Source organism: Drosophila ananassae, chromosome 3R (assembly GCF_017639315.1).
Source record: "Drosophila ananassae strain 14024-0371.13 chromosome 3R, ASM1763931v2, whole genome shotgun sequence".
NCBI classification, from domain to species: domain Eukaryota; kingdom Metazoa; phylum Arthropoda; class Insecta; order Diptera; family Drosophilidae; genus Drosophila; species Drosophila ananassae.
Genome location: NC_057930.1, coordinates 16,784,958 through 16,808,910, shown reverse-complemented (window position 1 = coordinate 16,808,910; position 23,953 = coordinate 16,784,958). Strand labels below are relative to the sequence as shown.

General features: G+C 44.7%; 6 protein-coding genes across 10 annotated transcripts in view; 1 reads left to right on the top strand and 5 right to left on the bottom strand.

Moving 5' to 3' along the window:
* LOC6497098 (angiotensin-converting enzyme) overlaps window positions 1-3,026 on the bottom strand; it is a 43,312-nt gene extending 40,286 nt beyond the window's left edge. The window contains exons 1-5 of the mRNA XM_001962725.4: window positions 2,477-3,026; window positions 1,886-2,392; window positions 1,282-1,440; window positions 981-1,221; window positions 201-925 (exon numbers count right to left, since the gene is read on the bottom strand). Coding sequence (XP_001962761.3) covers window positions 201-925; window positions 981-1,221; window positions 1,282-1,440; window positions 1,886-2,392; window positions 2,477-2,713 — 1,869 coding nt within the window. The 5' untranslated portion in view covers window positions 2,714-3,026. The remainder of the gene's footprint in view (window positions 1-200; window positions 926-980; window positions 1,222-1,281; window positions 1,441-1,885; window positions 2,393-2,476) is intronic.
* Window positions 3,027-5,012: 1,986 nt separating this feature from the next.
* Window positions 5,013-5,612, bottom strand: LOC6502418 (acylphosphatase-1). The gene has a single exon (XM_001962726.4). The coding sequence runs from the start codon at window positions 5,482-5,484 to the stop codon at window positions 5,134-5,136; it is 351 nt and encodes a 116-aa protein (XP_001962762.1). The 5' UTR covers window positions 5,485-5,612; the 3' UTR covers window positions 5,013-5,133.
* A 124-nt stretch (window positions 5,613-5,736) lies between these two features.
* LOC6497097 (angiotensin-converting enzyme) lies at window positions 5,737-8,276 on the bottom strand. The gene is made up of 4 exons (XM_001962727.4): window positions 7,955-8,276; window positions 6,953-7,902; window positions 6,324-6,884; window positions 5,737-6,265 (listed from the first exon to the last, which is right to left on the bottom strand). Exons 1-4 carry the CDS (start codon window positions 8,093-8,095, stop codon window positions 5,959-5,961), a joined length of 1,959 nt encoding a protein of 652 aa, XP_001962763.3. The 5' UTR covers window positions 8,096-8,276; the 3' UTR covers window positions 5,737-5,958.
* A 98-nt stretch (window positions 8,277-8,374) lies between these two features.
* Window positions 8,375-12,008, bottom strand: LOC6497096 (angiotensin-converting enzyme). 2 transcript variants are annotated; one of them, XM_001962728.3, is made up of 8 exons: window positions 11,903-12,008; window positions 10,905-10,964; window positions 10,291-10,837; window positions 9,584-9,947; window positions 8,959-9,525; window positions 8,754-8,894; window positions 8,523-8,695; window positions 8,375-8,460 (listed from the first exon to the last, which is right to left on the bottom strand). In XM_001962728.3, the coding sequence occupies exons 2-8, from the start codon at window positions 10,941-10,943 to the stop codon at window positions 8,444-8,446; spliced, it is 1,848 nt and encodes a 615-aa protein (XP_001962764.1). In that variant the 5' UTR covers window positions 10,944-10,964; window positions 11,903-12,008; the 3' UTR covers window positions 8,375-8,443. The 2 variants fall into 2 exon arrangements, with proteins under 2 accessions (XP_001962764.1, XP_032311431.1); XM_032455540.2 differs by lacking the exon at window positions 11,903-12,008 and having other exon boundaries at window positions 10,905-11,046.
* Window positions 12,009-13,500: 1,492 nt separating this feature from the next.
* On the top strand, window positions 13,501-18,980 carry LOC6498418 (protein SMG5). 3 transcript variants are annotated; one of them, XM_014906633.3, is made up of 6 exons: window positions 13,501-13,656; window positions 14,089-14,239; window positions 14,298-15,940; window positions 16,003-17,340; window positions 17,499-17,657; window positions 17,731-18,980. In XM_014906633.3, exons 2-6 carry the CDS (start codon window positions 14,100-14,102, stop codon window positions 17,970-17,972), a joined length of 3,522 nt encoding a protein of 1,173 aa, XP_014762119.1. In that variant the 5' UTR covers window positions 13,501-13,656; window positions 14,089-14,099; the 3' UTR covers window positions 17,973-18,980. The 3 variants fall into 3 exon arrangements, with proteins under 3 accessions (XP_014762119.1, XP_014762120.1, XP_001962765.1); XM_014906634.3 differs by lacking the exon at window positions 13,501-13,656 and adding an exon at window positions 13,709-13,991; XM_001962729.4 differs by lacking the exon at window positions 13,501-13,656 and having other exon boundaries at window positions 13,709-14,239.
* A 1,320-nt stretch (window positions 18,981-20,300) lies between these two features.
* Window positions 20,301-23,953, bottom strand: part of LOC6497095 (centaurin-gamma-1A) — a 50,209-nt gene continuing 46,556 nt past the window's right edge. For both annotated transcript variants that reach the window (XM_014906030.3, XM_001962730.3), the window contains exons 3-8: window positions 23,390-23,531; window positions 22,877-23,011; window positions 21,508-22,806; window positions 21,327-21,444; window positions 20,890-21,265; window positions 20,301-20,823 (exon numbers count right to left, since the gene is read on the bottom strand). In XM_014906030.3, the coding sequence (XP_014761516.1) occupies window positions 20,500-20,823; window positions 20,890-21,265; window positions 21,327-21,444; window positions 21,508-22,806; window positions 22,877-23,011; window positions 23,390-23,531 (2,394 nt within the window). In that variant the 3' untranslated portion in view covers window positions 20,301-20,499. The remainder of the gene's footprint in view (window positions 20,824-20,889; window positions 21,266-21,326; window positions 21,445-21,507; window positions 22,807-22,876; window positions 23,012-23,389; window positions 23,532-23,953) is intronic.

Genomic DNA, 23,953 nt, shown 5'->3' with positions numbered 1-23,953 from the left:
ATCGCCGGGGGCCATATTATCCTTTCATGCATCTTTTACGATTTTGGAAGGCGACCCACCAGGAAATTTAACAAAAATCAACACAATTTTTGGTTTTTCAGAACTCAATAAGTTTCCCCTTGCGGTGGAACATCGAGCCACATTATTATGTTCATTAAATCAAGCCTTGTAGCTTATCTATTTTAATGCTGAACACTTACCTTATCAATTGCCATGGTGAAAAGATAGTTGATATCGTAACTAGATTCATCCAGGGATCTTTGTAGCAAACCGAGTGTTTGTAAGTGCCGAGGAGTTGAAACGGACAGAGCGATGGCATCGCCCACGGCTTGGTGGAAGGCAGGATTGGCGCCGTTCCGGAATATCTTGGGGAGGTGTCGGTACTGCAGGAAATACTGAATGTGAGCCATTTCATGGTGCACGCTGATCAGACTCCTCTGATTGATGTCCGTGCAGATCTTGACACGGAAATCGTGGCGATTGCAAAAGTCCCAGGCGGAGGGCTCGCACAGAACCCTCCGATCCAATGGTTGCTCCAGGACGGAGTTTCGATAAAACTCCGGTCCCACTGCGGACATGTTGATCGAGGTGAAGAACTCCTCTGCCAGCTGGAACATCAAAAGTGGTGTATAACCCTGCTCCACCATACGAGGTGTGACGTCGATCAATTTGCGTCCCGGATAGGGTATCAAAATGTCCAGCGCATTTGACCACGACTGGCCATACATGTTGCCAAGAATATGGGAGGGAATCGGAGCTATCCGGTTGATCCGATCCGGGCCGTAATAATCCCTCAGCTTCCGCCGCACATATGCGTGTAGGCTCTCGTAAAGCGGACGTATCTGTTCCCATACAATGTCCATGTCCTGGCGGAAGTTGCCGGACTCATAGGCCAAATACCAATATTCTCCGCCATTGGTAACATCTTGAAGAAAAATATATTTTATATTTGAAGAAAATTTCAAGGATACCTCACTTACTGTTTACATAGGCCACCTCCTGCATCACGTCAATCAACTGCTCGTAACTATCACGCATGCCACGGCCCGCCTTTCTGTGGAACTCCACCCACGTGTGCTGCAACTCATCCCAATCCCTGCTCTTGGCCATGATGTCTTTCAAGTGGGGTATGTAGTGAAGGTCGCATTGAAATGGCTGCTGGTAAGCACAAATGCTGGCGCTGTTGTACAGGAACAACATCTCATTAAGCAGACGATTGTACTACAGGACAGAACATAGTGATGTTGTAAAGTATAATATAATAATTATTATATCCCTTACCCTGTCTAAAACATCCAGGGGCAGAGCATTAGGCCCCACTTCAGATTGCAACATCAGTTGTCGGTAGAGGCGACGATCGAAAATGAGATCTTTGTTAATTCGTTTAGATTGTTCGGCAGTAATACGTTGAAATTCTACATAACGCTGCTGGGCATTGAGCTACGACAATAAAATAAAAAGAATATAACAATTTTTTAGTAGAATAAAATTATTATAAATATTTAAAATCATTTAAATTTTTTAGACTCCGTGATCAGTGATTTCTTAAAACATAAGGCGCTCTTATACATCCACCTTCCATCACCGAATATTCCGAAAAACATCAAGATACTCGTATGTCAGCTCGGAAAATCTGTATATCTACAGCGCTTTGACATTGGCATGTCTGCCTGGGAATCTGACAAGGCGCTTCGACCTTGAGAACTCGACTTTTCTGACTAAGCCGAGTGTGTGCGTGTGTGTAAGAAAACTGCGATCGTAGGCCATGAGAAAATTCTCCACCACCATTGCAAAGATCGCGTGCCTCATAACCACAATTACATGATGGACGAAAACGAATGTTTTTTTTCATTTGGCCAAAACAGTGGCCAAAACAGTCACTCACCGCTTCCGTTTGGGTAAAATCGTTGACATTCGTCTCGAAGTTCCACTGGGCGGCCACGTTGGCAGTGCACTCTAGGGATCCTTTCTGGTCGGACTCCACGAGCAAGGTGCGCAGCTTTTCCAGCTCCTGTTGGTAGCGACGGTCCTGTTGATACCTCTGGCGCTCCAAGTATCCCTGGTTCAAGTTGAATCGGTCCTGATTAGAAAGGAAGGGGTTTTCGAACCGATTCCGGTTGTTGACGCCCACAAATTCCACATTTGGATTGTTATTGTAGTTGTATTGGTCGTTGGGATTGAAGTTTCGGTCTCCTTGGGTGGGATAGGGTCCGTCCGAAAGGCGCCCTTTTAAGTTGGGATCATTTCCAAAAGCACGATCCGTGGTGCTTGAAACTGGGCCATAATTGTGGTTCGAATAGCGGTCCCCGCTGAAGGGAGTGTCACTGAAGTTGACTCGCGGGGAAGGATACGCATAACCGAGCCTTTGGCGCTCGTCATTGGTCTGACCGAACTGAAAGTGGGATGGGCAAAGATTAGGGACACTTGGCTATGCTCTTGGCTTTGAAAAACATTCTTCATTTCTGCCAACACTAACCCTAAAGTCGTCCAGTCCATCGTCGACATTGGCCCCACCACCCTCATCGGAATAGGGCGGTCCGTACCGCTGGTCTCGATCCCGATCCGCTCGCAGTTGGGCGGGCGTGGTGGCCACATTCGGGGTATAGCCGTTGTAGAAGACCTCTGGACGGGGGGTGGGCAGGTTAAGTTGGGGATCGGCCCAACTTAAGCTGAGACTGAGGCAAAGCCAGACCAGAACCGAAGCACTTTGCATTATATTTATCTTAAGATCTATATTCCACACTGCCAAGGTCGCTGCTGACAGCAACGCTTGTTAGCTCTTTCACAGCAATTAAGTATCTTAATTGCAAGGTACTGAGACCACTTTAGCACACAAGATGGATTGGGTTGAAAATAATTTTCGGTTAGAACTCGAAGTGATCGTAAGGAGATAGTATCCACCTTTTTCATTCACTTTTCAGGTTTCACTTTCACTTGTAAGACACTTATTCCGATTTCGCAGTTGCAGCACTTTGCACCACCCACGTAACGTCCGGTAACACGTCTAAAACCCTACTGACTAGACAGTAAGAATATTTTTTCGAAATTACTTGCCACTTTTTTCCCAACTCGAAAATGAATTCAAATTTGAACGCAGTCGCTATCTCAGTTGCAGCTAACGTCGCTGTTGGCGTCGTCGTCTGTGATGTACGTATCTGTATATATATTTTGTATATTCGTGTGAGATAATCGCAATTAGCACTGGGACTCAATTGATGTCGGTACTAGGGGAACAAAAACAAAAAGTACACCACAACCAGCGAATCATCCAAAAGCTTGGGAACAACAATGGGGGGACACTCGAATGTGTGAGCAGATTTGTATGTAAATGTGTTTGACATGCATGTTGGCTATTATAAGGGAGGGTAAGGGTGCCCCCACATACAAGTACACCACCATACACTTGTGTGTTGTTGTGGACTTATCAGACAAAAACTCAACCGCATAATAATAGTTGACTGTGCGAAAGTAAACGACATTTGAGTGGACTGCTGCGGTTACAACTCACTCAAAATGAAAACTAAAAGTTAATAAAAATTACAGCAATTAGTAGATGAAAATTATTTAAAAATAACAGCACAATAATAGAGAAAAACTTATTAACAATTAGCTTAAAATATATTATCTACACAGCACAGCTAATGCTGCGCATGCGCTCCACACATATTTTGCGATTCATTCAGCATCCACCCGCATTTGTGGCATGTTTGCTGCCGATCTTGACCCAGCGAAATGTGGACACTGTGTTGACTACAGCTTGGAGTCAAACAGGTGTAATTTACGTAGCTGCAACCAATGCGTTCCACCTGGCGGCAAGTGCAAATCACTGTTTCAACTCAGGTTAATGGCCAGAAACTAATGTGTTGTGACTTGGATGCAGTTGGGCATGTAAATATTTTTTCCACAAGCCGGTAAACTTGAAATATTTCAGAAGCTTTCTGGGGAAAATGACTTTAACACAATAAGAATTAAGAATATGTTTTGCTTTCTCAACTCTTTGTTGCTTAACTTACATGATTCACCTGAATCGAATTTTCTTATTATAATAACAATTTTCACGACTAGGAAATTTGCCATTAAAATGCAAGGTGTTAGGTCGGGAGCGTTACACCCTCGCTGATGGAATGTGCAATGGTGACCCAGAGTCACATGAAAAGGTTGACTCATGACTAGGGAACGATCGCTGGAGATGCTCAAGATAAGGGGACATGGGGAGAAAACTATCCTCTCAGGTGCTGACTTGTGTGTCATGACTGGCCGAGCAAATGAATTGAATGACTTGGCACGCTGATTGATGGCTTGATTGCCACACAAACGAGAGTAAACAGAATATACGAAAGATATGTGATTCAGACTATAATTAGATTGGGATCTGTGAAGTCTATCTACCTCGGAAATGAGCTCATAAATATTTGCAAAATTTATGATTTGGTTCGCTGCTTGTATATCCCTAAAAAAAATTATAAGTATATTTCGGGTATAGCGCTAATTAAGAGCCAAGGTCAAGCTGTAGACAGTTCTATATAGAAATACCTGATCACACACAAGTTCTGGCCCTGTAAGAACCGTGGGAAAATAGCGCCCAGTGCCCGTAAGTAATTAATTTACACGAGTGGATGGCTTGTGTAAGTCAATACGGCGGCAAGGCACCGACCACTTAGCATGACGCACATTAAGCACGTACCGCCAATAATTTTTATATTTATTCCCAACTACAGCTATTTGTTCGACTATAATATGAGGCTATTCGACTATAGAGCGAAGAGCCTCCGAGAGTCATCATAATCAAGTGCATTTTAATTATAGTACTCGCTTATGTTTTGCATTTGTTTTAGATTCTTTCCGGCAATTAAAGCTAGACAATGCCGAGCTCTTTGCACAAGTTAATCATCATTAGGGCGAAATGTATTTATATATTTCTAATAGGAAATGTTTTAATTATAAATCTGCTTCCTTTGTTTGTTTAAGAAATGAAACTAAATCAAAGTGGAACAAAATTAAAAATCATTTTGGGTCTACCTGGTGTTAGGTAGCTTTTTTGAATATATTGTTTTTTTTAGAATTTTTTGTTGGCATTTTCTGACATTGTTTGGGTTCCGTGATAGGACTTCTCCTATGTATGTGCTGTCATTTCTAATGATGCGCCCTCCTCTCTGGGTCTGTAACTCCGGCAGGGTCGGACGTGGCATCGGGCCTGATGTGAAAATTGGTAAATCCATATCTTTGCCGTCGCCGCTCACTAGTGAACTTCACTTTCTCGATGTTGGAGAGTGGGCTCCCGGTGTTCTTCAGCCACTCCTTCATGACATTCATCTCTGCGGGTCGACCTTCAATATATCCCCTCACCGTGCCTCTCTCCGTATTCATGCACCATCCGCGGAGGCCCAGGGTCTTCGCCTTCCTCATGGCGTGCCGACGAAAGTAGACTCCTTGCACCTTACCAAAAACTTCAAACTCGCACGAATAAACACCGTCGGCCGCCATGGCGGATGGCGGGAGGGTCGTTCCAAATTAAACAAAAACACAAACACCAAATTTTGAATTTTGTTTGAAGATGGGTAACTGAAAACCACAAGTAGAAAATGAACAAACCTACAATTTGACTTAAAATAAAATGAAATCAGGTTTATTTTTAACAAAACATCCTAATCACCATTAAAAGATAAAGTTTTAAGACAGATTTTAAAGTAATTTCAGTCACTAAATAAAATTTGTACAACATATTTTTAAGTGCGATTTATTAAAGATATTTTTGAAGTACCTCTAGCATACATTTAGGAGTAGCTTGATTTGTGTTTACCTCTCACTTGTAGATTCTCCATGTAATACCAAATTTAAAAGCATTATGTGTCAAGTTATGTATTATATTTTTGATAGAATATTAAGTAAAAAACATAGAATATCTCTGAGATTAATTTTTATTATAACAGAAAGAAAAACCAAATGATTCCAATCCTCTCAAATCCAGCCTACTTCTAGACCATTTTTTAAATTCTCTTGCTGCAACCAATCATGAAAGGGCTGGAAGTAAGTCAGCAACCCATCTACACTGATCTCTGGCTCCCCCACCAATTCTCGCAACACTTCTCTATAGTGGACCGAGGAGCCCAAGGACATGGCCTTCTTGAGCACACCACCAACTTCCCGATGATCGGAGAGATCACACAGATCCAATGGTTTTCTGGGATTGTCCCTTTCGAACTGTCCTGATTGAATGCAGAACTTTTTGAGCAACTGGAATTGAAGGACGATGCTCAGAAAGTGACTGAAATGAATTATGATTTTAGTTATTATAGTTCCGAGTCATTTTGAAACTATTTCACCTTGCATATTGGTCGTCCACTTCCATCAAGAGCTTGGCTGGCACGTCAAACTGCTCGTTGGTCCTTTTCGTGGGGGCTCTTGCTCCCGTATAGTATTCCGTGAATCTCCAGTAGGCTTCGTTGTCATCTGCTGCGATGTGACCACTCAGCACTTCCACACGATACCGATCGAGGACATAAAAGACTGGAAGAAGGAATATAGTTCTCAGTCCCAGAATATAAAGCCGATTCAGACGAGCCGGAAGCTCTTTCCATTTCTTTTCTCTGATCAGTCCTAGTTTCTGAAGATAGCGCGGTGAACTGGCTGCCAAAGAGAAACACTTTCCGATGGCATCACTGAAGTTTGGGAATGGCTCCTCCTGAAACAATGTTGGTTGAACTGAAGCAGACCGATAAAAGTGGACATCGCTTTGGGCCTCGAACATGTTGAAGAAACGCTCTTCATCTTTTAAAGGACAGTAGGTGAAATTCATCCTCGGCAAAGCATAGTATCGCCAGGCTTTATGCCAACAACGATCATCATCCCCAAAGGATACTGGTTGCGCGAAGTTCCAAAGAGAGCTGAGATAAAAGTAATGTACATAAAAGCAGCCTGATAGACACCTTTTCCAGACAATTGTTCTACTCACCTTTCCAACAATGGAAAACCCAAACCTCTAAAGTACTCGGCCACATTCCAAAAAATCCTTTGAGTGGTGGTCAGCCCTTGACGATGCATCTCCTGGGTGATGTTTAGCAGACCGGTGAGAGGAGAAGGTAAGTCCATGTACCATTCCGCCTCAACCCGCCTAAAGGCATTGCCTATAAAAACCTCAGCCAAATGCTGGGGATACGGCCTGTTCCTGGGCACCAAATGCTCTCCATGCATCTTCCTCAGTGAGCCTCGAACATGGGCATGGAATTGAAGGAACAGAGGCCGCAATCCATGCATTATGTGATCGAGAAGGGCCATAGAGTCCTTGGCCTCCAATTCCAAAGATCGAAACCAGTAGTCCTCCGCCCGAGGATATCCATTCAACTGGGCTGTCTTCTTGTAAAGATCCATGAAGGCTACGAACTGCGGCCGGGTGGCCAGACCAGTTCGATTCCGCCACTCGAACCAGTAATATTCGATCTCCTCCAAATCGCGACTAGCTTGAACTATGGACTGTATATCTGGTATGAGTTTCAAAGAACAATTACTCGGTTGCCTATAAGCACACAGGTTTACATTTTTGTAATTATCACTCAGTTTGGAGGCCAGAGCATAGACACGATCCAAATCCCTGGAGGGCAGGGCCTCATAGCCCAGTTGTGGAAACTTAGCGAGCTGTCTTTTTTGAAGCGCATCTCCCAGTCCGAGCCGCTTGAACTTGGCCTTTCGCGTTGTTAGGATTCGAACGAACTTTAGAAGCTTCTCATCAGTGACTTCGATCTCTAAGAGGGCCACCAGGTCATTGGGACCACGCAGTTCACTCAGCAACTGAGCCAGAACAGCCTGATCATAGATGACAGCAAGTTGTTGGTTTGTTTCATTTAGAAATGTTTCAAAAACTGGATCAGGTAAAGGATTAATAGCCTGTGACAGGCCTACCAATAACTAAAAAGGAACTCTTTAAAAGTTATCACTTTTATGAAAAGGTTTTTCTCACCAAAACCCCTAAGCACAGCCACATATTCCCACACTTTCGCAACTCAATTAGTGGGTTCATTGAAATTCCCGGCACTATTTCTCCAAACCGTGCAAACGTTCTGCACTTGCGCAGCTCCATAAGGCAACTGGCTCGGGCCATCGACACTCCATGGTCACCGAATCGAGCCGGTGGTTATTTGTAATTATAATGTGCCCCACTTGCCGGCACCACAACGTGTTTACCCAACTTAACTACTCTACACTGGCTCTGTTGGACTCGTTAATTTTTCCCACTATACCCGCTCTAAGCTATTTTTTATTCATTTAGACTTGTTTTAACTATAATTTTCACCCACAACTATGTTTTTTAGTTCCAGATTCTGGGGGAAAACTACAAAAATCAACAGAAAACCCCATCAGGATTAAAGGTAGAGGTAGGTAGAAGGTAGAAAGACATTGTAAAACTTTATTAGGCAATGAACTGTATAAAACAAAATAGCATAGCCAGTTAAGAAGCAACACATTCTGAAAAGAGGAAATCAATTAATAATTAAAATGCAATTATTATTAAAATTATAGTGACTTACTATCTGAAGCAGTCCAGCCAATGTGGACATTGTTCTTGATGTTGTCCGCCTCCAGCCACACGCGCAGGGGCTCAAAATATTCGGCAATCGCCTTGCCGCTCATGACGCGTTCTCCGTTGAAGGCCTCCAGTGCATCGGGCCAAGGCTTAGAGGCTCCCAACGAAAGCATATTGCTAAGGTTGTATGATAGAAAATTAGATAATTAAGTGGAATATTACTTCTCAGACTTACTGGAAAGCTGCGCCAGCTGCAGCACTGCCATAGATGTCGCAGTTGTCCAGAGGCAGTTCAGGGTTGGTGGCATCGTACTGTCCAGCCTTGATACAGGCCGATTTGTAGAACTGGAACTGGATGATGAAGGAAACTAGGTATCTGCAAATATCAAGAAAACAATATAAATCCTTTTGACCATTGATCCATTTGAATGAATACCAACCTCAGGTACTCGACGTCCGCGGATACGTGATATTTGGCTGGGGCATCGAAGTCCTTCTCGGAGCGCACCACTGGTGGCTCAATACCGGAGTACTCCTCCCTCAACTTCCAGAAGGCACAGTTCCAGTTGGCCTTGTCCACTTCGCCGCGGAACAACGACCAGCGGTACTTGTCCATGGTGAAGGCGAAGGGCAAGAACACAATCTTGTCCAGGGCAGTGAGGAACAACTGGTTGATGCGGGCCTCCTCATCGCTGACATAGTTCTTCAGGAGGCCAATCTTCTCCAGATGCTTGGGCGTAGAGACGGAAAGAGAAAGTACATCGCCGACGGCCTCATGGAAGCCTGGGTTGGCACCGGTGCGATAGACGAATGGCAGATGCTGATACTGTAGGAAATACTGAATGTGACCCAGCTCGTGGTGGACGGTGAAGAGCTGATCCTGGGTCACACGGGTGCACTGCTTGATGCGCACGTCGTCAGTGAGATAAAAGTCCCAGGCGCTGGCATGGCAAATGAGGTCACGTCCATCAGAGGGCTTCTCGATGATCGACTTGTCCCAGAAGTCCCTGAAAGGAGGAGGAACTCAGTAATAGCACTATACTTTTCAGTAGTCAATAAATTTACTGCGGCAGTTTAGTGAGGTTCATGGAGGTAAAGAAGTCATCGCCCATTTGGAACATCTTCAGAGGAGTGTATCCCTGCTTTTCCATCTCGTCACTCACATCAACCAGGGGCTTGTCGGGGAATGGCGACACAATGTCGGCGATTTCGGACCACTGCTGGGCCCACATGTTGCCCAAAAGGTGCATGGGAATAGGTCCAGTTTCGGACACCACCTGATCTCCGTAGAACTTGCGCAAGCGGGAACGCACATAGCCATGGATCTGCTCATACAGAGGACGAATTTCGGCAAAGATATCTTCCAGCTGTTTTTCAAACGTATCGTCTTCGTACTCATCCAACCAGGACTCTGCGCCGGAGGTAAAGTCTGCAGAGAAAAACATTAGTATTAGTTGTAATATTTATAATTACTGTACTGTACTTCAATTATGGAAACAGACCAACGTTAAATGCTCAACTAAGATTAAAATATGAAAAGGTCTGACCTTGATGTCTACGAGCCAAAAAAAAACTAATTGTATACACGTATGAACTAAATAAAAATAAATAGTATTCTATAAATAATATTTATAATTTCTTCAACTTATTACTTATTCCCTTTAAAACTTTAAAAACAAAGCCATTAAAATGAATAGTTAGTTGAAACAAAAAAGTCTTAAATCATAGTTATACCTTTACTGAAAACTAAAAAATATTTGTAAAAAACTTACTGTTCAGATGAGCCGCCTTGGTATTGAGTTCGATATATCGCTCGAATTGAGACCGCACAGCAGTGCCGGCCTTGTCGTAGAACTCTCTCCAGTAGTACTTGAGCTCCTCGGCGTCGCGACTCTTGCTGATCACCTCCTCGATCTCCGGCTCCAGGGCCAGGTCGCACTTGGTGGCGTCCTTGTAGTCGCAGACCTTAACCTTAGCATAGTTAGACTCCATGGCGGAAACGGTCTCCAGGAATTCGGCATAGTCCGCCTCTGGGAGGGCGGCATAGCCTAGCTTGGTGAGGGACTTGAACTGGCGCTTGAGGTCATCAGACTGATAGCTGCGCCACTGGAACTTTTTGACATCGCTGGCCACCTCCTTCATGAACTTGGCCAACTCGGCGGAGATCTCGTTCTTTTTCTTCTCGTTCTCATCGTTGATGTTGGAGGCGTAGGCCCAGGCGGCCTCAGTCTCTACATTGGTTCGCTTGGCCAGCTCCTTGTTCAGGTTCTCCAGGTATTCCTTGGCCTGGATCTCCTCCTTGACCAAGGCGTGCGACACCTAAAAATTGGTATACAAAAAATTATAAACCGGTTCTTGAACACCACACAGAGGTCCACAAACTCACCGCCAGCATAGCCAGAAAGGCTACCAGTAACAGCTTCATTTTGTGCTCCGACTTTCTCGCCTAGAAATTGATGTTGAACATTTTTGAATTTTGATAAGTTTTACGACATTCTGTGATGCGAGCCCGATGACGTCTCTGACTAATTTTAATGCTATGGGGAGCCGAGAAAGGCGCTCTCAGATAATTGATTAATACATGTGCCCCGGCTTGGGTTGACTTTCGGGGTCAGATCAAACACTTGATATATACTATACCATATTTGTCTCAAGTGAAAGTGAAGCACCTACTTATATTGTATGAATGTTCCCAGAGAACTTTCAGACCCAAAAACAGATAAGAACTAATAATTGATTCGATCGTCGTAATCAATTACAAAATCAATTTCAAGCGCATAAAAAATACTCTAGACGTAAGTTGCCAATTGAGACTGTAATTTTGAAACAAATTGTATTCCTATTATAGAGTTGCACTGCACAGGATGTTATTAGAATGGCTCTTCAAATTACTTTTCCACAGATAATTATATAGGAAATTAGGGCCTAATGACAATTTTATCAACGGGGCATGTGCAACTAAGGTTTCAAATTGCATATGTAACGAACTGCCCTGAAAAAGCCTATACACAAATATCCGTATCAGGATCATAAATATTCCCGATAAGATCGGATGACTGCTCCCAAATAGTGTTCCAAAATTTATAACCATGTCCAGTGGGATGACTGTCGGTAAATATTATGGATCCAAGCCGTGTATAAGCTGAGGCAGATAAGATTACCACAGGATTATGAGACGGGTGAAATTGAATTCGAACTATACCAGTCAATAAACCAATAAAAGGCAATAACAGTTACCGACTAATTACATCATAATTTATTGCAAGAAGCAATTAAAATTTTAATTAAACAAAGGCTATTCGTAAGTTCGCTAATTGCGAGCCGGGGGGAATGGCTTGATCCAAGATCTTCAAGTTCTAATGAGGCACCGAAAGAGAAACTTACTATTCGTATCTATTAACTGCGATGGAAAGTCCGACAAGGTCTCTGGAATAATTTTAAATCGACCGACCCGCCGGCGAGCTCAACTAAAACTGAAAATGTTTGCGTTTAAATGCGTGCGTTTTATAGTCAGTACTAAGCACACTGAGAGTATTCTTCAATGCCGCCGTTTTTTTTTTCCATTTTTAATTATTCAAAGGTAATGCATTTTTTCAAAATAAATACAAAATTGTTATTCAATCGTAATATTATGTACTTAAATATAATTTATATGCCACATAAATAAATCTAAATAAAGTTTCTTATATAATGATAATTCCATTAAACGGTTTCTATCTATTTAAATTGACTTTGTGGGTTTTAAATCGACCTTTACTGTATGTAGATCACAACTATGAAGAAACTGGTTAATAATTTTAATTCAATTTTATATTTTTTCTTAGTGTACCAAAAAGAGGGCCGATCGGCTCGCGACGTGACCATAGCTAATCGGACGTCGGGCTCAGCGTGCCGAGAGAAGTGTCAGATAAACCCGAGCATTATTTATTTTAAGGGGGGAACAAGGCTTAAAAAATAAAAATTTTTTATGATCGCCTAATACTTTAAACCTAAGCTTAAATTAAAAAAAAAAATTATGAAGTAATTATTTAGAAAGTGTATTTTTTTTGTATTTATTAAGTAAACTTATGAATACAATTTATATGCACAATTGACTAACGATTTAGTATTTTGTTTATAATTTATAAAAATGTTAACTTTTTTTAAACATGTTAACTCTATTCCCCCCTTAATGCGCTCAAATTTAAGCCAACTTGATATGTAGGGATTTGATTCTCAGTCAGGTAGAAACGCTACTAAGCCGACGATGGGATCATTAATATGCCTGACACATTTCTTAGTTGGCGGCTTCATTAGCAAATTTTGAAGGTACTCCATAAAAGAAAGATGACAAGGCGATCATTTTCAAACCAAAAATAAATACATATCCACAAATCTCCTTTTATTGTTGAAAAAATAAGCTCAAATGCAAAGCCACCGAGCCAATTAGGAGGCTAATGTACTTTCCGTGTTACATTTGCCTGCTAATTGATAATAAATATCTTGGGTTAATGAACTATCCTTATTTGTTTTAAGTTTGTTTGTTTAAAAACTGTGAAACGGTCGACAATTCAAATAATGCGCCAATCCCCCCCAATCGTTATCGATTTATATCGATTATAGTCGTTATGACAAGTAAGTGCGTTTTACAGCACTGTTATGGAGGAAATATTCAGATTGAAATATTCTGACTGAAAGAAAAAAGCGGCTTGCAAGAAATATCCAAAAAGGACTTCACTCTTATCAAAGTAAGGTAAATAAAATGTTATAATACTTGTAAGAAATATCTTAGAGAATCGTTTAAAAATAGCTCATACGCCGGAGTGGGCTCCGGGGTCTGAACGTGCATGTGGCCCTTTTGCTCTGCTGAATAAGGTGAAGCCAAACTTGCATGTACAAAATTCGAATAAAAAGACCGAATGAAGTAAAAACTAAATGTTACTAAGATTTTATTTATTGTGTCATTGTCTTAAAATGCAATCTGTTCTTGGAGATTAAAATAAACGTCTTTCGCCAGTCGATCCGTGTCGTCTGCCAAAATGGCTAGGAACTGCCATAAAACAGCTGGGCTCGCAGCACCGCGCAAACTCAGTTGTTCAACAAAGAAAGGCAAACGCAAAACGTGAAATTCTGCAACAAAATCCAAAACCCTCTTAAAGGTAATGCATATCTGGCAGGTAGACTTTCAGGAATCGGCTACCTGGACGTCGATGCAGCTGCTGCTACATAGGCAGCAGAATCGAAAATACCAGAGCAGTCGCAAAAGCAAAGGCAGCAAAGCAACACAGTGTTTAATTGATTATTCAATAAAACGAAACTACGCCACACACACGCACACGACTGCCCCTGTATTCGTGTGCGTCACCAGTTGAGAAACAAAAACAAAAACACTACGAGAAAAGTAAATTTATTTCGAGAAAAACAATTCGTCAGCAAAAAAAACACCGTGCAAGTCGAGAAACAGCTGGAGAAGTCGAGCATCCAGTCGATTCGCGTGGGTGTTGTGGTCCACGCGGAGTTGCCAGCGTCGCTAAACCGTTGCTGCCAGGATTTTAAAGGAGATATATAATATTTTCCGTGTTTCCTTCCAGACGATCTTGAAATGGAGACCACACTCAGCTCGGGGGGCTCTAACGCCTCCAGCGAGTGTGCCATGGATGGCGGGACAAATCGCACCCGCTGTCTAGAGCCGCACAACGGCACCTCATGCCTGCTCAGTCAGGAGGTAAAGGATCTGTACAGGTAAGCCATCCAACACTCCAAACTAGAGGCTCTTACTTACTCACTTGTTCATCGGCAGATCCCTCTACACTGCATCGAAACAACTGGACGAGGCGAAGAAGAATGTACAGTCCGTTGAGCAGTTGTTCCAGCACGAAATCGAGGAAAAGCGCTCCATACTGGTGCAGCTGTGCAAGCAGATCATATTCAAGGACTACCAGTCGGTGGGCAAGAAGGTACGCGAGGTGATGTGGCGGCGCGGCTACTACGAGTTCATTGCTTTTGTCAAGAAAAACTGGCACAAGCAGGGAGCGGATGCTGCCAAGACCCACGAGAACATGCAGAAGCTTGAACGCTTCCTCTGCGCCGGCATCTTCAACTACAAGCGCCTGTCGGCACGCATGGAAGAGATCTACGATCTGGATCTGAAGTATCTCATCGACTTCTCCATCATCAGCGATGGCTACATAAGCGACATGATCGGCGATTCCCGGGAAGTTTCGCATCAGGGCACCCAGGCCGTGGACAAGAGCCTCGAGGCAGTGTCTTTCGCCCTAGACACCATACACTCATCTCTGCTCAGCTTGGGAGACCTACATCGCTACTTTCTGGACTTTCGCATCGACAGCAAGCTGAGCATTGACAAGGAGCAGGTGGCCAAGTACTATCTGGAAGCCTTCAAGCTCAACCCAGCCATTGGAATGGCCCAGAACCAGCTGGGCACTCTCTATTACGGCCAGAACCACGACTTGGACTCCACCTACCACTACCTATACTCGCTGGTCTGCATTATTCCCTTCGAGCTGAGCGAGAACAACCTCAACAAGCTGTTCGTGAAGCACACCGAGTATCTGGAGCAGATGGACCCCGAAAAGCTGGACTTCAATATCGAAGACTTCTTTGCACGCTTCTACTTGATCGTGGACATCTTCTTTTTCGACAAGGAGGTGCCGGACTTCAACTCGCTGTGCCACTGCGTCCTCATTGACCTTCGAAAGATCCTTTGTTCGCAGCAGCTGCGCGTGCCGGAAGCCAGCATTTTCAAAATCGTTTCGATCCTGTTCTTCTGCCTCTCCAAGCTGAAGATGATCAACTCGCCCAAGGTGTACTCGCTGCACGCTTTCCTGGTGGCTGCCTGCTCCGATTTGATGGACGCCTGCATCGTTAACATCGAGCAAACCATCCTATCGCGTTCCGCAGACAACGAGCTTTTCCAGGCAGAGTACGAGAAGCGCTTCCAGGAGTTCGACACGGTGGTGCGCAAGTCCCGCAACGAGTACAAGAACTGGCTGGCCGCCGTGGGCGAGTGCGAGCGTAAGGACAAGAAGATGGTGCCGCGTCCGCATTCCCTCAAGGATTGCAGCTCCGATTCGCGCGCCAGTCAGCACTCTGGCGAGGAGGTTAAGACCCAAGAAGCCACTGACGGCGAGAAGATCGGAGAAGCCGTGTCCACCCGGTCCAGTGACGAGGCCAAGGAGAGCGACCTCAAGACTCCGCTCTCCTGCAAGAGCAAGCGGCGGGGCATGCGCCTGCGACGTCGTCGCCGCAAGATCGCCCAGTCGGATGACAGTTCGTGCTACGACAGCGAAAGCGAAATGGACACGGACTTCTACAGCGACGAGGAGGACTACACCGACTTGAGCTCGAACTTCGATACGGATTTCAGCGACATAGATGCAGCTGATCCGGGGGAGCCCGGAGTAGACGAACGCTATGAAACAGGTGAGTTGGGAAGTTTGGTTTCATGTCCATTCCAAACTAATATTCTCCTTAATTTTCTTCAGGTTCCTACAGCAAGAAAGAGCGCAAATCTGGCGGAGCTTACTCCGATAACGAGGACGTGGTCATTGAGGAAGAGAAAATCATTTATCCCGAGGAGGTTGAGCGAAGATCTAACTCACAGGAGGTCGACTCGGAGGAGCTGCTCCGCAGCTTTGAAGTCTTACAGCTGAACTTCAAGAGCGCCGAAGAATCGCAGGGCAATCAGGAGCAGGTTTCGCAGCCGGCCCAAGCACCGATCACCTTTTCGGAGCCGCCCAAGAAGCTGGTTTATCGCAACAAGTATACCAAGATCAATCCGAACATCGTCATTGATTGTCTGCACAACGAGCCCACCATCCGGGCTCTGAAAATGCTCTTCGATTGGCTGCGAATCAATCCGGAAATCCTGATAGGATGCTACCACTCGAATCCGGAGTTTGTGCACAAGATCATGAAGCTGCTGAACTACTGCAACATAGACGTCTTCACTCGGAAGGTGTACTTTGAGCGGGAGCTGTTGACCACTTCGAATGTCCGGGACTCATTGGTGGAGCTCTTCGACGTCCGCGCCAATGTGCCGCTCACCGAGGACTTTGCTTTCAAGAACTTCGACATCTTCCAAAGCACCCAGATCACCCTCGACTGGGAGACTATCATACGCGAGCGAGTCACGCCGCAGGAGGAGTCTATTCTCCGCATCTTCAAGATGGTCGATTTCGGATTCTTCATCTGCAAGCAGAAGAAGTTCAACTATAGGTTCTGCGTGAAGACGCGCCGTTTCACCGAGAACCAGAAGAAGAAGCAACGCGAGGAGAAGAAGGGTGGTGGCTCCCGTCGCCGGGAACGTCGTACCGCTCCGAAAACCAATCGCACCAAGCGGAATGAGGGACGCACTCGTCGCTACTCCGACCGCAAGAACGGCATCGTGCGCAAGAGCTACACCAGCAACGAGGAGAAGGACACTGTGGAGGAGTGCCGCAAGGTACCGCGCAAGGGCTACCTAAGAAATCGCAATGCCGAGAAGGCGGCGGCCGCCTTAGCCAGCGCCACTGGCACCTCGGTGGCAGGCGGCACCTCCGCCTCCACGACCACAAACAGCGTCATTGAGAAACTCAATGTACAATCGAGCTCGGGCGCCGACGAGGAGCGTTCGGAGGCCATGTCAAAGAAATGCGAACTCATGGGTAAGCTGTGGCTGCAAAACGAAGTCGAGGCCCTCGAGGAGGAGCTCCGTGACAGTCCCGCCCATGTGGTGATGTCCCCATTTGTTGTGGTCGATTCGAAGGCATTGACCGAATACAATGGCATTGTCAAGTCGTTGGTGAGGACCAAGAAGTGCATTGTCCTCATTCCAAATGCAGGTGAGTGTCCTGAGGGAAGGGTGGGTTGATTCCTTTGCATAATACATATTTAATAAAAGGGTAGGATGTCTCTAACTTGGCTTTACCAAGAATACTATATAGTTTACCACTTTTCTTACGTTGAATCATTTGTTTCTTCAAATCTAATCTCTTTTTAGTACTTAATGAGCTGGATGACTTGAAAAAGCGCAGCGAGAACGTTCGCCATGTCATCCGTTGGCTGGAGCAGGAATTCAAGCACGGCAACCGCCACTTGCGTGCCCAGCGCGATAACGAGAGCCAGCCTCTTTCGCTTCTGAAGATATCACGCAAGATGGGTGAGTTTATCGGACGGATGACGGATTGTTAAAATGAAAGTGAGAACTAATATTTTTGTTTTTTATTTTTCAGATCGTGACGCTTCAGTTTTTCTGCAGATTGCTCAGTTCTGCAATCACTTGGTGGCCAATCATGCCGATCCGCACGTAAGCGAGTTGCAGAAGAATGTGGTGACTTACTTGTCGGGCGATAACCTGCACGAGAAGAACCGCCAGCAGCAGAACTTCAGCTACACCGGCATCCTAGATTCGATACCCGTACGCTATGCCCAGATCCAGAGCTTTTACGCCAAGTTCAAGGCCAACAAAAAATGAACTGGTCCGAGAGGAGCGGCTACGACGGCAAGGGCAACTGCAGACCAGATGCAATGCGAGCAAAAAAGGGTGCGAGCGTGTTCTCTCTGTACAACCAACAAACGACATGGAGTTCCAAAGTTAACGATGGCCGTGGCCAGCGGACGACGGCAAAACCAATACAGCAATCGCTGCTGCAGCCTCGGTTGTGGCCGCAAAACTGTTTCCCCCACAAAAAACCAAAAAAAAAGAAAAAGAAATTATGAAACTGAAACTGTTACCATCAGCGGATGACAGCCCATCAGCCCATGCAGCAGCATTGCGTGGATTTTGCTTGTTGTGTTTAGACCAAACCATAACAGAATATCAATCAAAAACGTTCACTTTCAACTCGATGGCAAATACGATGACGAACCCCAGCTAATGTTTAAAGGACAAATGGCCAAATCAATACATCAGATAAAGGAAAAAAAAAACAAAATCAAGACTAAAAAACAAATGCAAAAAAAAATGTAAAACCTAGGAGAAGGCGAGGGCCCAGGCAGTTCACGGCACAGACACACGTTCGTGAATAGGCCAAGGAGAACGAAAGCGGAATGACAGCGACCAGAGTGGATCAGCCTGCCAATCGGTTTATTTCTTAATGTACCACGTCGATTCCCAATTTCCGCCTTCCCTGCTTCGAGCTGGACTGTGTATCCAGTGCCACTCGACCTTCTACCAGTTGTGTTACGTTCTCGGTTCGGCAGGGTATACGGAACACATTTCAAATTGCACGCTTGGGACAACCTTTACGCGTGATTTTCGTTTTAACAACCATATATGTTTAACAACTTACAATGTAATGAAGTCTTAACCAATGAAGTCTCGCTCGTGGGACTCGAATGCAACTTCCCCATCAACGAAATAAGGAAAAATGTCGCACATATACCTATATAAACCAAATTCTCCATCATTCAAACCATTCGTTTCCAAAATTGAAAGCTTGTTAGATTTTGTTTGTTTCAATAAAGCGCCCTACCACAAAAATGTATTTGTTTTTTATTCTAGTGACAGGATCTGAACTGCATATGGAGTGTAGGATCATAAAATATGCCATAGTTCCTAAAATATTGGATTATAAAGATATTAACTAACCCAAGATCCACCTACTAGCCCATATAAAAACCATTGACAACCCATAGACCACAATTTTTAAACTATTTTACTATAGTACCATAGCACTATAGTATCTAAAATGTGGGATTATAAAGGCATTAACTGGGTAGCCCAAGATATAGACTATAAAAAGCATTGAAAATAAATAGTTTAAAATTTGTTAACTATTTTTTATTCCAACAACGGAGTATAGAATCTAAACTAACTATATAACTATAACTAACTAACTATATATGATATATGGAGTATGGGATTAGGATATCGGATATGGGATGGAGTATCTGGATAACTAGTCTATGGACCAGATCCAGAGCAATAGCAAGATCATAGAATTTTCTATAGTTCCTAAAAGGTGTGAGCATGAGGAACTATGTAGCCCAATATATAAAGTTTATAAATCCTAAAAAATTGAAATAAAACAATAAATTGTAAAATTTTAATAGATTTTTATTTAAAGATTTTTCTTTTTGTCATTTTTTTGTGGTTTTTTTTTTTGGATTTTGTGTGCTACTTCTCCTTCCAATTATATTGAGTTTGTCACGTTGTGTGGTTTGTAATTCGTACAAATAGCGTACACAATATAGGGGGTGTATACATATAGTAATTATAGATTGATTTATAACTATTTTGTATAATTTGTTTGAAATACTTTCAATTAAATTTTTTCAATTCGGCACAGATCCATCAACCTGTCAAACGAGCTTTAAACTTTTACTTTGTGGGGTCTCTATTAGCAGGGATTTTGTCTTATTTGTGATTTTGGTTCAGCATAAGCTATTTTTTAGGCATTTTCATTCATTTTAACCGATTATCAAGCAATTTCAACTATGTATATAATATATGTGTTTGTGTATATTGAATAGTTTAAGTTTGTTTTTGGCTTTAATCTTAGATTCATTCCGTTTATACGTATATTTTGCATCAGCTTGTGCCTATTGCTAAGTGCTATTTATATTTTTTTCTCCTTTTTTTTAATAGTCTTTTGTATTATCTGCTGATGGTAACAGAGTTGGAAAGTAATATTACTAATTAGTTGTTTTGCAAACGATACTAAAAACCTGCACACGATAAAAACAATTACAGTAGTACGTAATAAGAAAATAATAAATTATACACTTGAGATTACACAACAGGGCTGTACAGGTTTCGTGGCCTTAGGAACTAAACAAACTAAAAAAAAACATAAATAAATCCTGTGAATTTTCATTCAACGCTCGCCAAATAATAATAATAGTAAAACATTTGCACAACATTCCTAAAACCTATTTCACTAATCGCTATACAAGTTTATGCTCGAAATTAAACTATTTCTCAGTTACATACAACAAAATCGAATGAGTTTCACAATTGCTAATTCACGTTAATCATATTTGAAATTTTGCTATATTATTCAGATCACGCCCGACACCGACTTCTCGTACGGCGTGCCCAGGGTATCGCGTCTCCGCGGCAGCGTTCCGCTGGCGGTCAAGGGAGCCGCCTCGGGGCAACCCAATCCCTCTAGCAGCTCCACCAGCGCCGTCGTGTCCTCTACGTTGTACTGGGGAGCCGGTATTCCGCCATTGGCTGGCGGTGCTGGGGCCGGGATTGTGGTGCCGGCTTGCGCGGCAGCTGCTGCCTTCATCGACTTGGCCGTGGCCAGGGACTGGGCGGCTCGGGCATAGGCCAAGCAGGTGCGTCCCTCGTGATCCGTGTGCTTGATGTTGGCGCCATTCTGGGAGAAAAAAAGGTATATATAAGTAAACTTGTATATATAAGTTCTTTTTTGCAGATGTCTTACCCAAATCAGAAGCTGGGCGATGGCCAGGTTGCCTATGGCACAGGCTAGCAGCAGTGGAGTGCGCACATCCCTCGCACTGACATTCGCATTGGTCACCTCCGCCGGACAGTTGGCCAAAATGGAAACGATTGACTTAATGTCTGCTCGAATAACCGCCTCGATCAACTGCTGGCCTGGACTCGGGGTTGGATGCCCTGAAGATCCACTGCCGAGTGGGGTGAGGAACTCCTTGGCCTCGTACTTGCTCCGTATCCACCGCTCCTTCTCCTCCCGACTGGCCTGGGGGTTGGGCTTCACCCGCTGCCTGGTATTCGACTCCCAAACAGAGTTGGCCAAGCTATTACCGATGGCAAGCATCACACTGAGATGCGGAGACCTTTTATGAGAGGAATTTTGATTAGAAACTGAAGAGTAGGTTGAAAATAATAGTTACTTACGGCCAGTCATCCAGACCCAAGGAGCGAACTTTGGAAATATGAGAGCCCAGATTGCGATGCACGCCCGAGCACTCGATGCACATGAGTACTCCCAGATTCAAGCTGGCCCATTCCGGATCTAGAAAGTTGAAAGAAATAAGTCACAGAACTCTACAAACACATGGCTTCGACTAGAACTTACTTGGTGCTCCGCAGTCAACGCAATATCCATTTCCTGGAACCCTCTGTCGGATGGCCAACATGGCGGCCAGGTCCGTACTGGTTACCTGCTTGGTCTTGCTGCTCTCTATGCTCTGCAGGCTCTTGAAGATCTCCTGCTCGACAGCTGCCACCCACTCGTCGCGCTCCTCCGAATTGGCGGCTTCGAAGTGCCACTGCTTGGAGTCCAGCGAGACGATGTAGAACTCGTAGCCATCGTTGTCATCCGCCTCGTTGGCCTTCACGCTGCTGCTCTTCATACGGCGGTGGCGCTTCTTGACATTCGGTGTCTGTGCCTCCAACTTGCCGGCTGTGGCCGCCGCTTCGCCAGGGTTGAAGGTTTGGGAGTTCGAGTTCGACATGGCTATGCCCTCGTCCCCGCTGGTCTGCTGCGAGCTGTTCGACTTCAGGGGCTCTGCTCCAGCGCCAGCTGCTCCCGATCCAGCGCCCAGGAGCGACAGCTTCTCGTTCAGCTTGCGCTGGTTATCCTTGGCCAGCGTCAGGCAACCGATTCCGTCACTCAGCGTGTTCTGAGCCCTCTGCCCGTTGGCCAGGAGGGAGCTGGTGAGTGCACTGTTCGTAATAATGCTCTTCGAGCCGCGTGGCTTCTGTCCAGGCACCTTCACTGTGACGTACTGCAGAGGAATCTCCTTGCCGTGCACGTCGTCCATGTAGTCGTGCAGTGACGGATGGTAGGTGAGCCTTCCGTCGTCGCACAGCGTCACGTACTTCTTCTTCCACTCCTTGTTCAGGGATTTGCTCGAGCGCTTGTACAGATAGCCCTGCTTGATTGGAATCGACCTGCCACTTCCCAGTTCGCTGCCCTTTGGATCCTTCTCCTTGTCGGCCTTCTTCGAGGAGGAGGGGATGAACAGGTTAGAGCGCCGCCGGCTCTTTCGGCTGGTTGTGGGGGTCGAGGTGGGCGTGGGCAACTCCTTTCCGGGTGGCGGCGCCAGGTCGCGAGGATCTCGCAGCTGTACCTGCGAACAGTCGCCCTGCAATGGGTTGGCCGCTCCAGGATTGTATTTGGTAATGTTGTTGTTCTCGTTTGTGGTGGCAGCCACCGACGAGGAGGAGGCACTGGCCTGCAGAGACCAGTGCTTCTGCTCGGCCTGGGCGAAGTCTGCACTCATCCGCAGTGGCAGCTGCTGCTGGCTGCGCTGTCCGTTGGTGGGCGCTTGGTAGGGCCCCAGTCCTAGACGACTGCCCTGGGGTGTGGTGGGCCTCGCCGGCTGGACTTGGGGCGGTAGGGGCAGGCGCTGGGATAGGATCTTCTGACAGGCTGTTGAGAGGGAAACACAAAAACTTAGCTTAGATTTTGTTTCTTTGAATATTTAAAAGAGAAACCTTACCATCTTGAAAGACGCGCTCAACATTCAAGCCATACGTTGCGCAGGTCTCGTAGTAGGAGCAGCGCTTCAGATCACTAGCCAGCTTCCTGGCACGGGTGTCGTCAATCACGCGAGGATTACGCTCACTGATGGCATCTAAAAATTGGATATTGAATTTTTTTGTATTTTTTAATCTGACAGAGAACGTTAGGATGTGTTTGTGATATTCATATAATAACAGACTGTTTATGAAAGAGGGTTTCAAGGATGATTTATTATGATTTTAAGAACTGGTCCGAAAATCAAATACCTTCTTTAAGGAGTTCGAGTATTCCTCAGGTACTATTACGAGTAGTTCTATGAACTATTATATTCTATTGATTAATGGTTTACGAAACAAACTGTATTTGAGAATGTATACTTTATAATTATAAGGTATGAGCCATAAGTTACGCCATAATCCATAAATTATCTGTTACTTTATGATTCATAGTTTTAAGTTCTAGAATATTGTAGTAAAGCCACATCACTTACCTTGCGTCCCAACCAAAATCATTGGTATTTCCTGGCCATTGCGAAAGTGCGCCATTTTGGTGTAGTAGTTGTAGACGGTGTTGAAACTGCCCTCGTTCTCCAGGCTGAACACGAAGATTACGGCATCCACCCAGCCAGCGAACTGTAAGGATACGAGAGGATGCAAAATAGTATGAGAAAATGGGCAGAAGGCAGAAAAACATAAAACTGAAAGCCAAGAATTAAAAACAAAGAGTGTGCTGCGAAAACAACGTTTTGGGACGCGACGAGTCCTTGACTTTGCGAGGGTCCTGCGACTTGGGCCTGGGCTGTTAGGGAAAGGGGTGTAAACAAAATGGGATGTCTGGCGGAAGCAAGCCAAACAATGGACACACAACCTGAGAAGGAGTTCCTTGCGGGAAAGGAGTATGTTTTTTTTTTCTTCTAGCGCACACACACACTTGAGAAAGTCGCTAATGAAGCACTTGAAGCCTTGAGCTCCGCTCGCCAGGCGTGTGTTAAACTTTTTAGTGATTTTCGTATGCCTGGCATACACACACACAAAAGCCTACACTTTAACAGTTC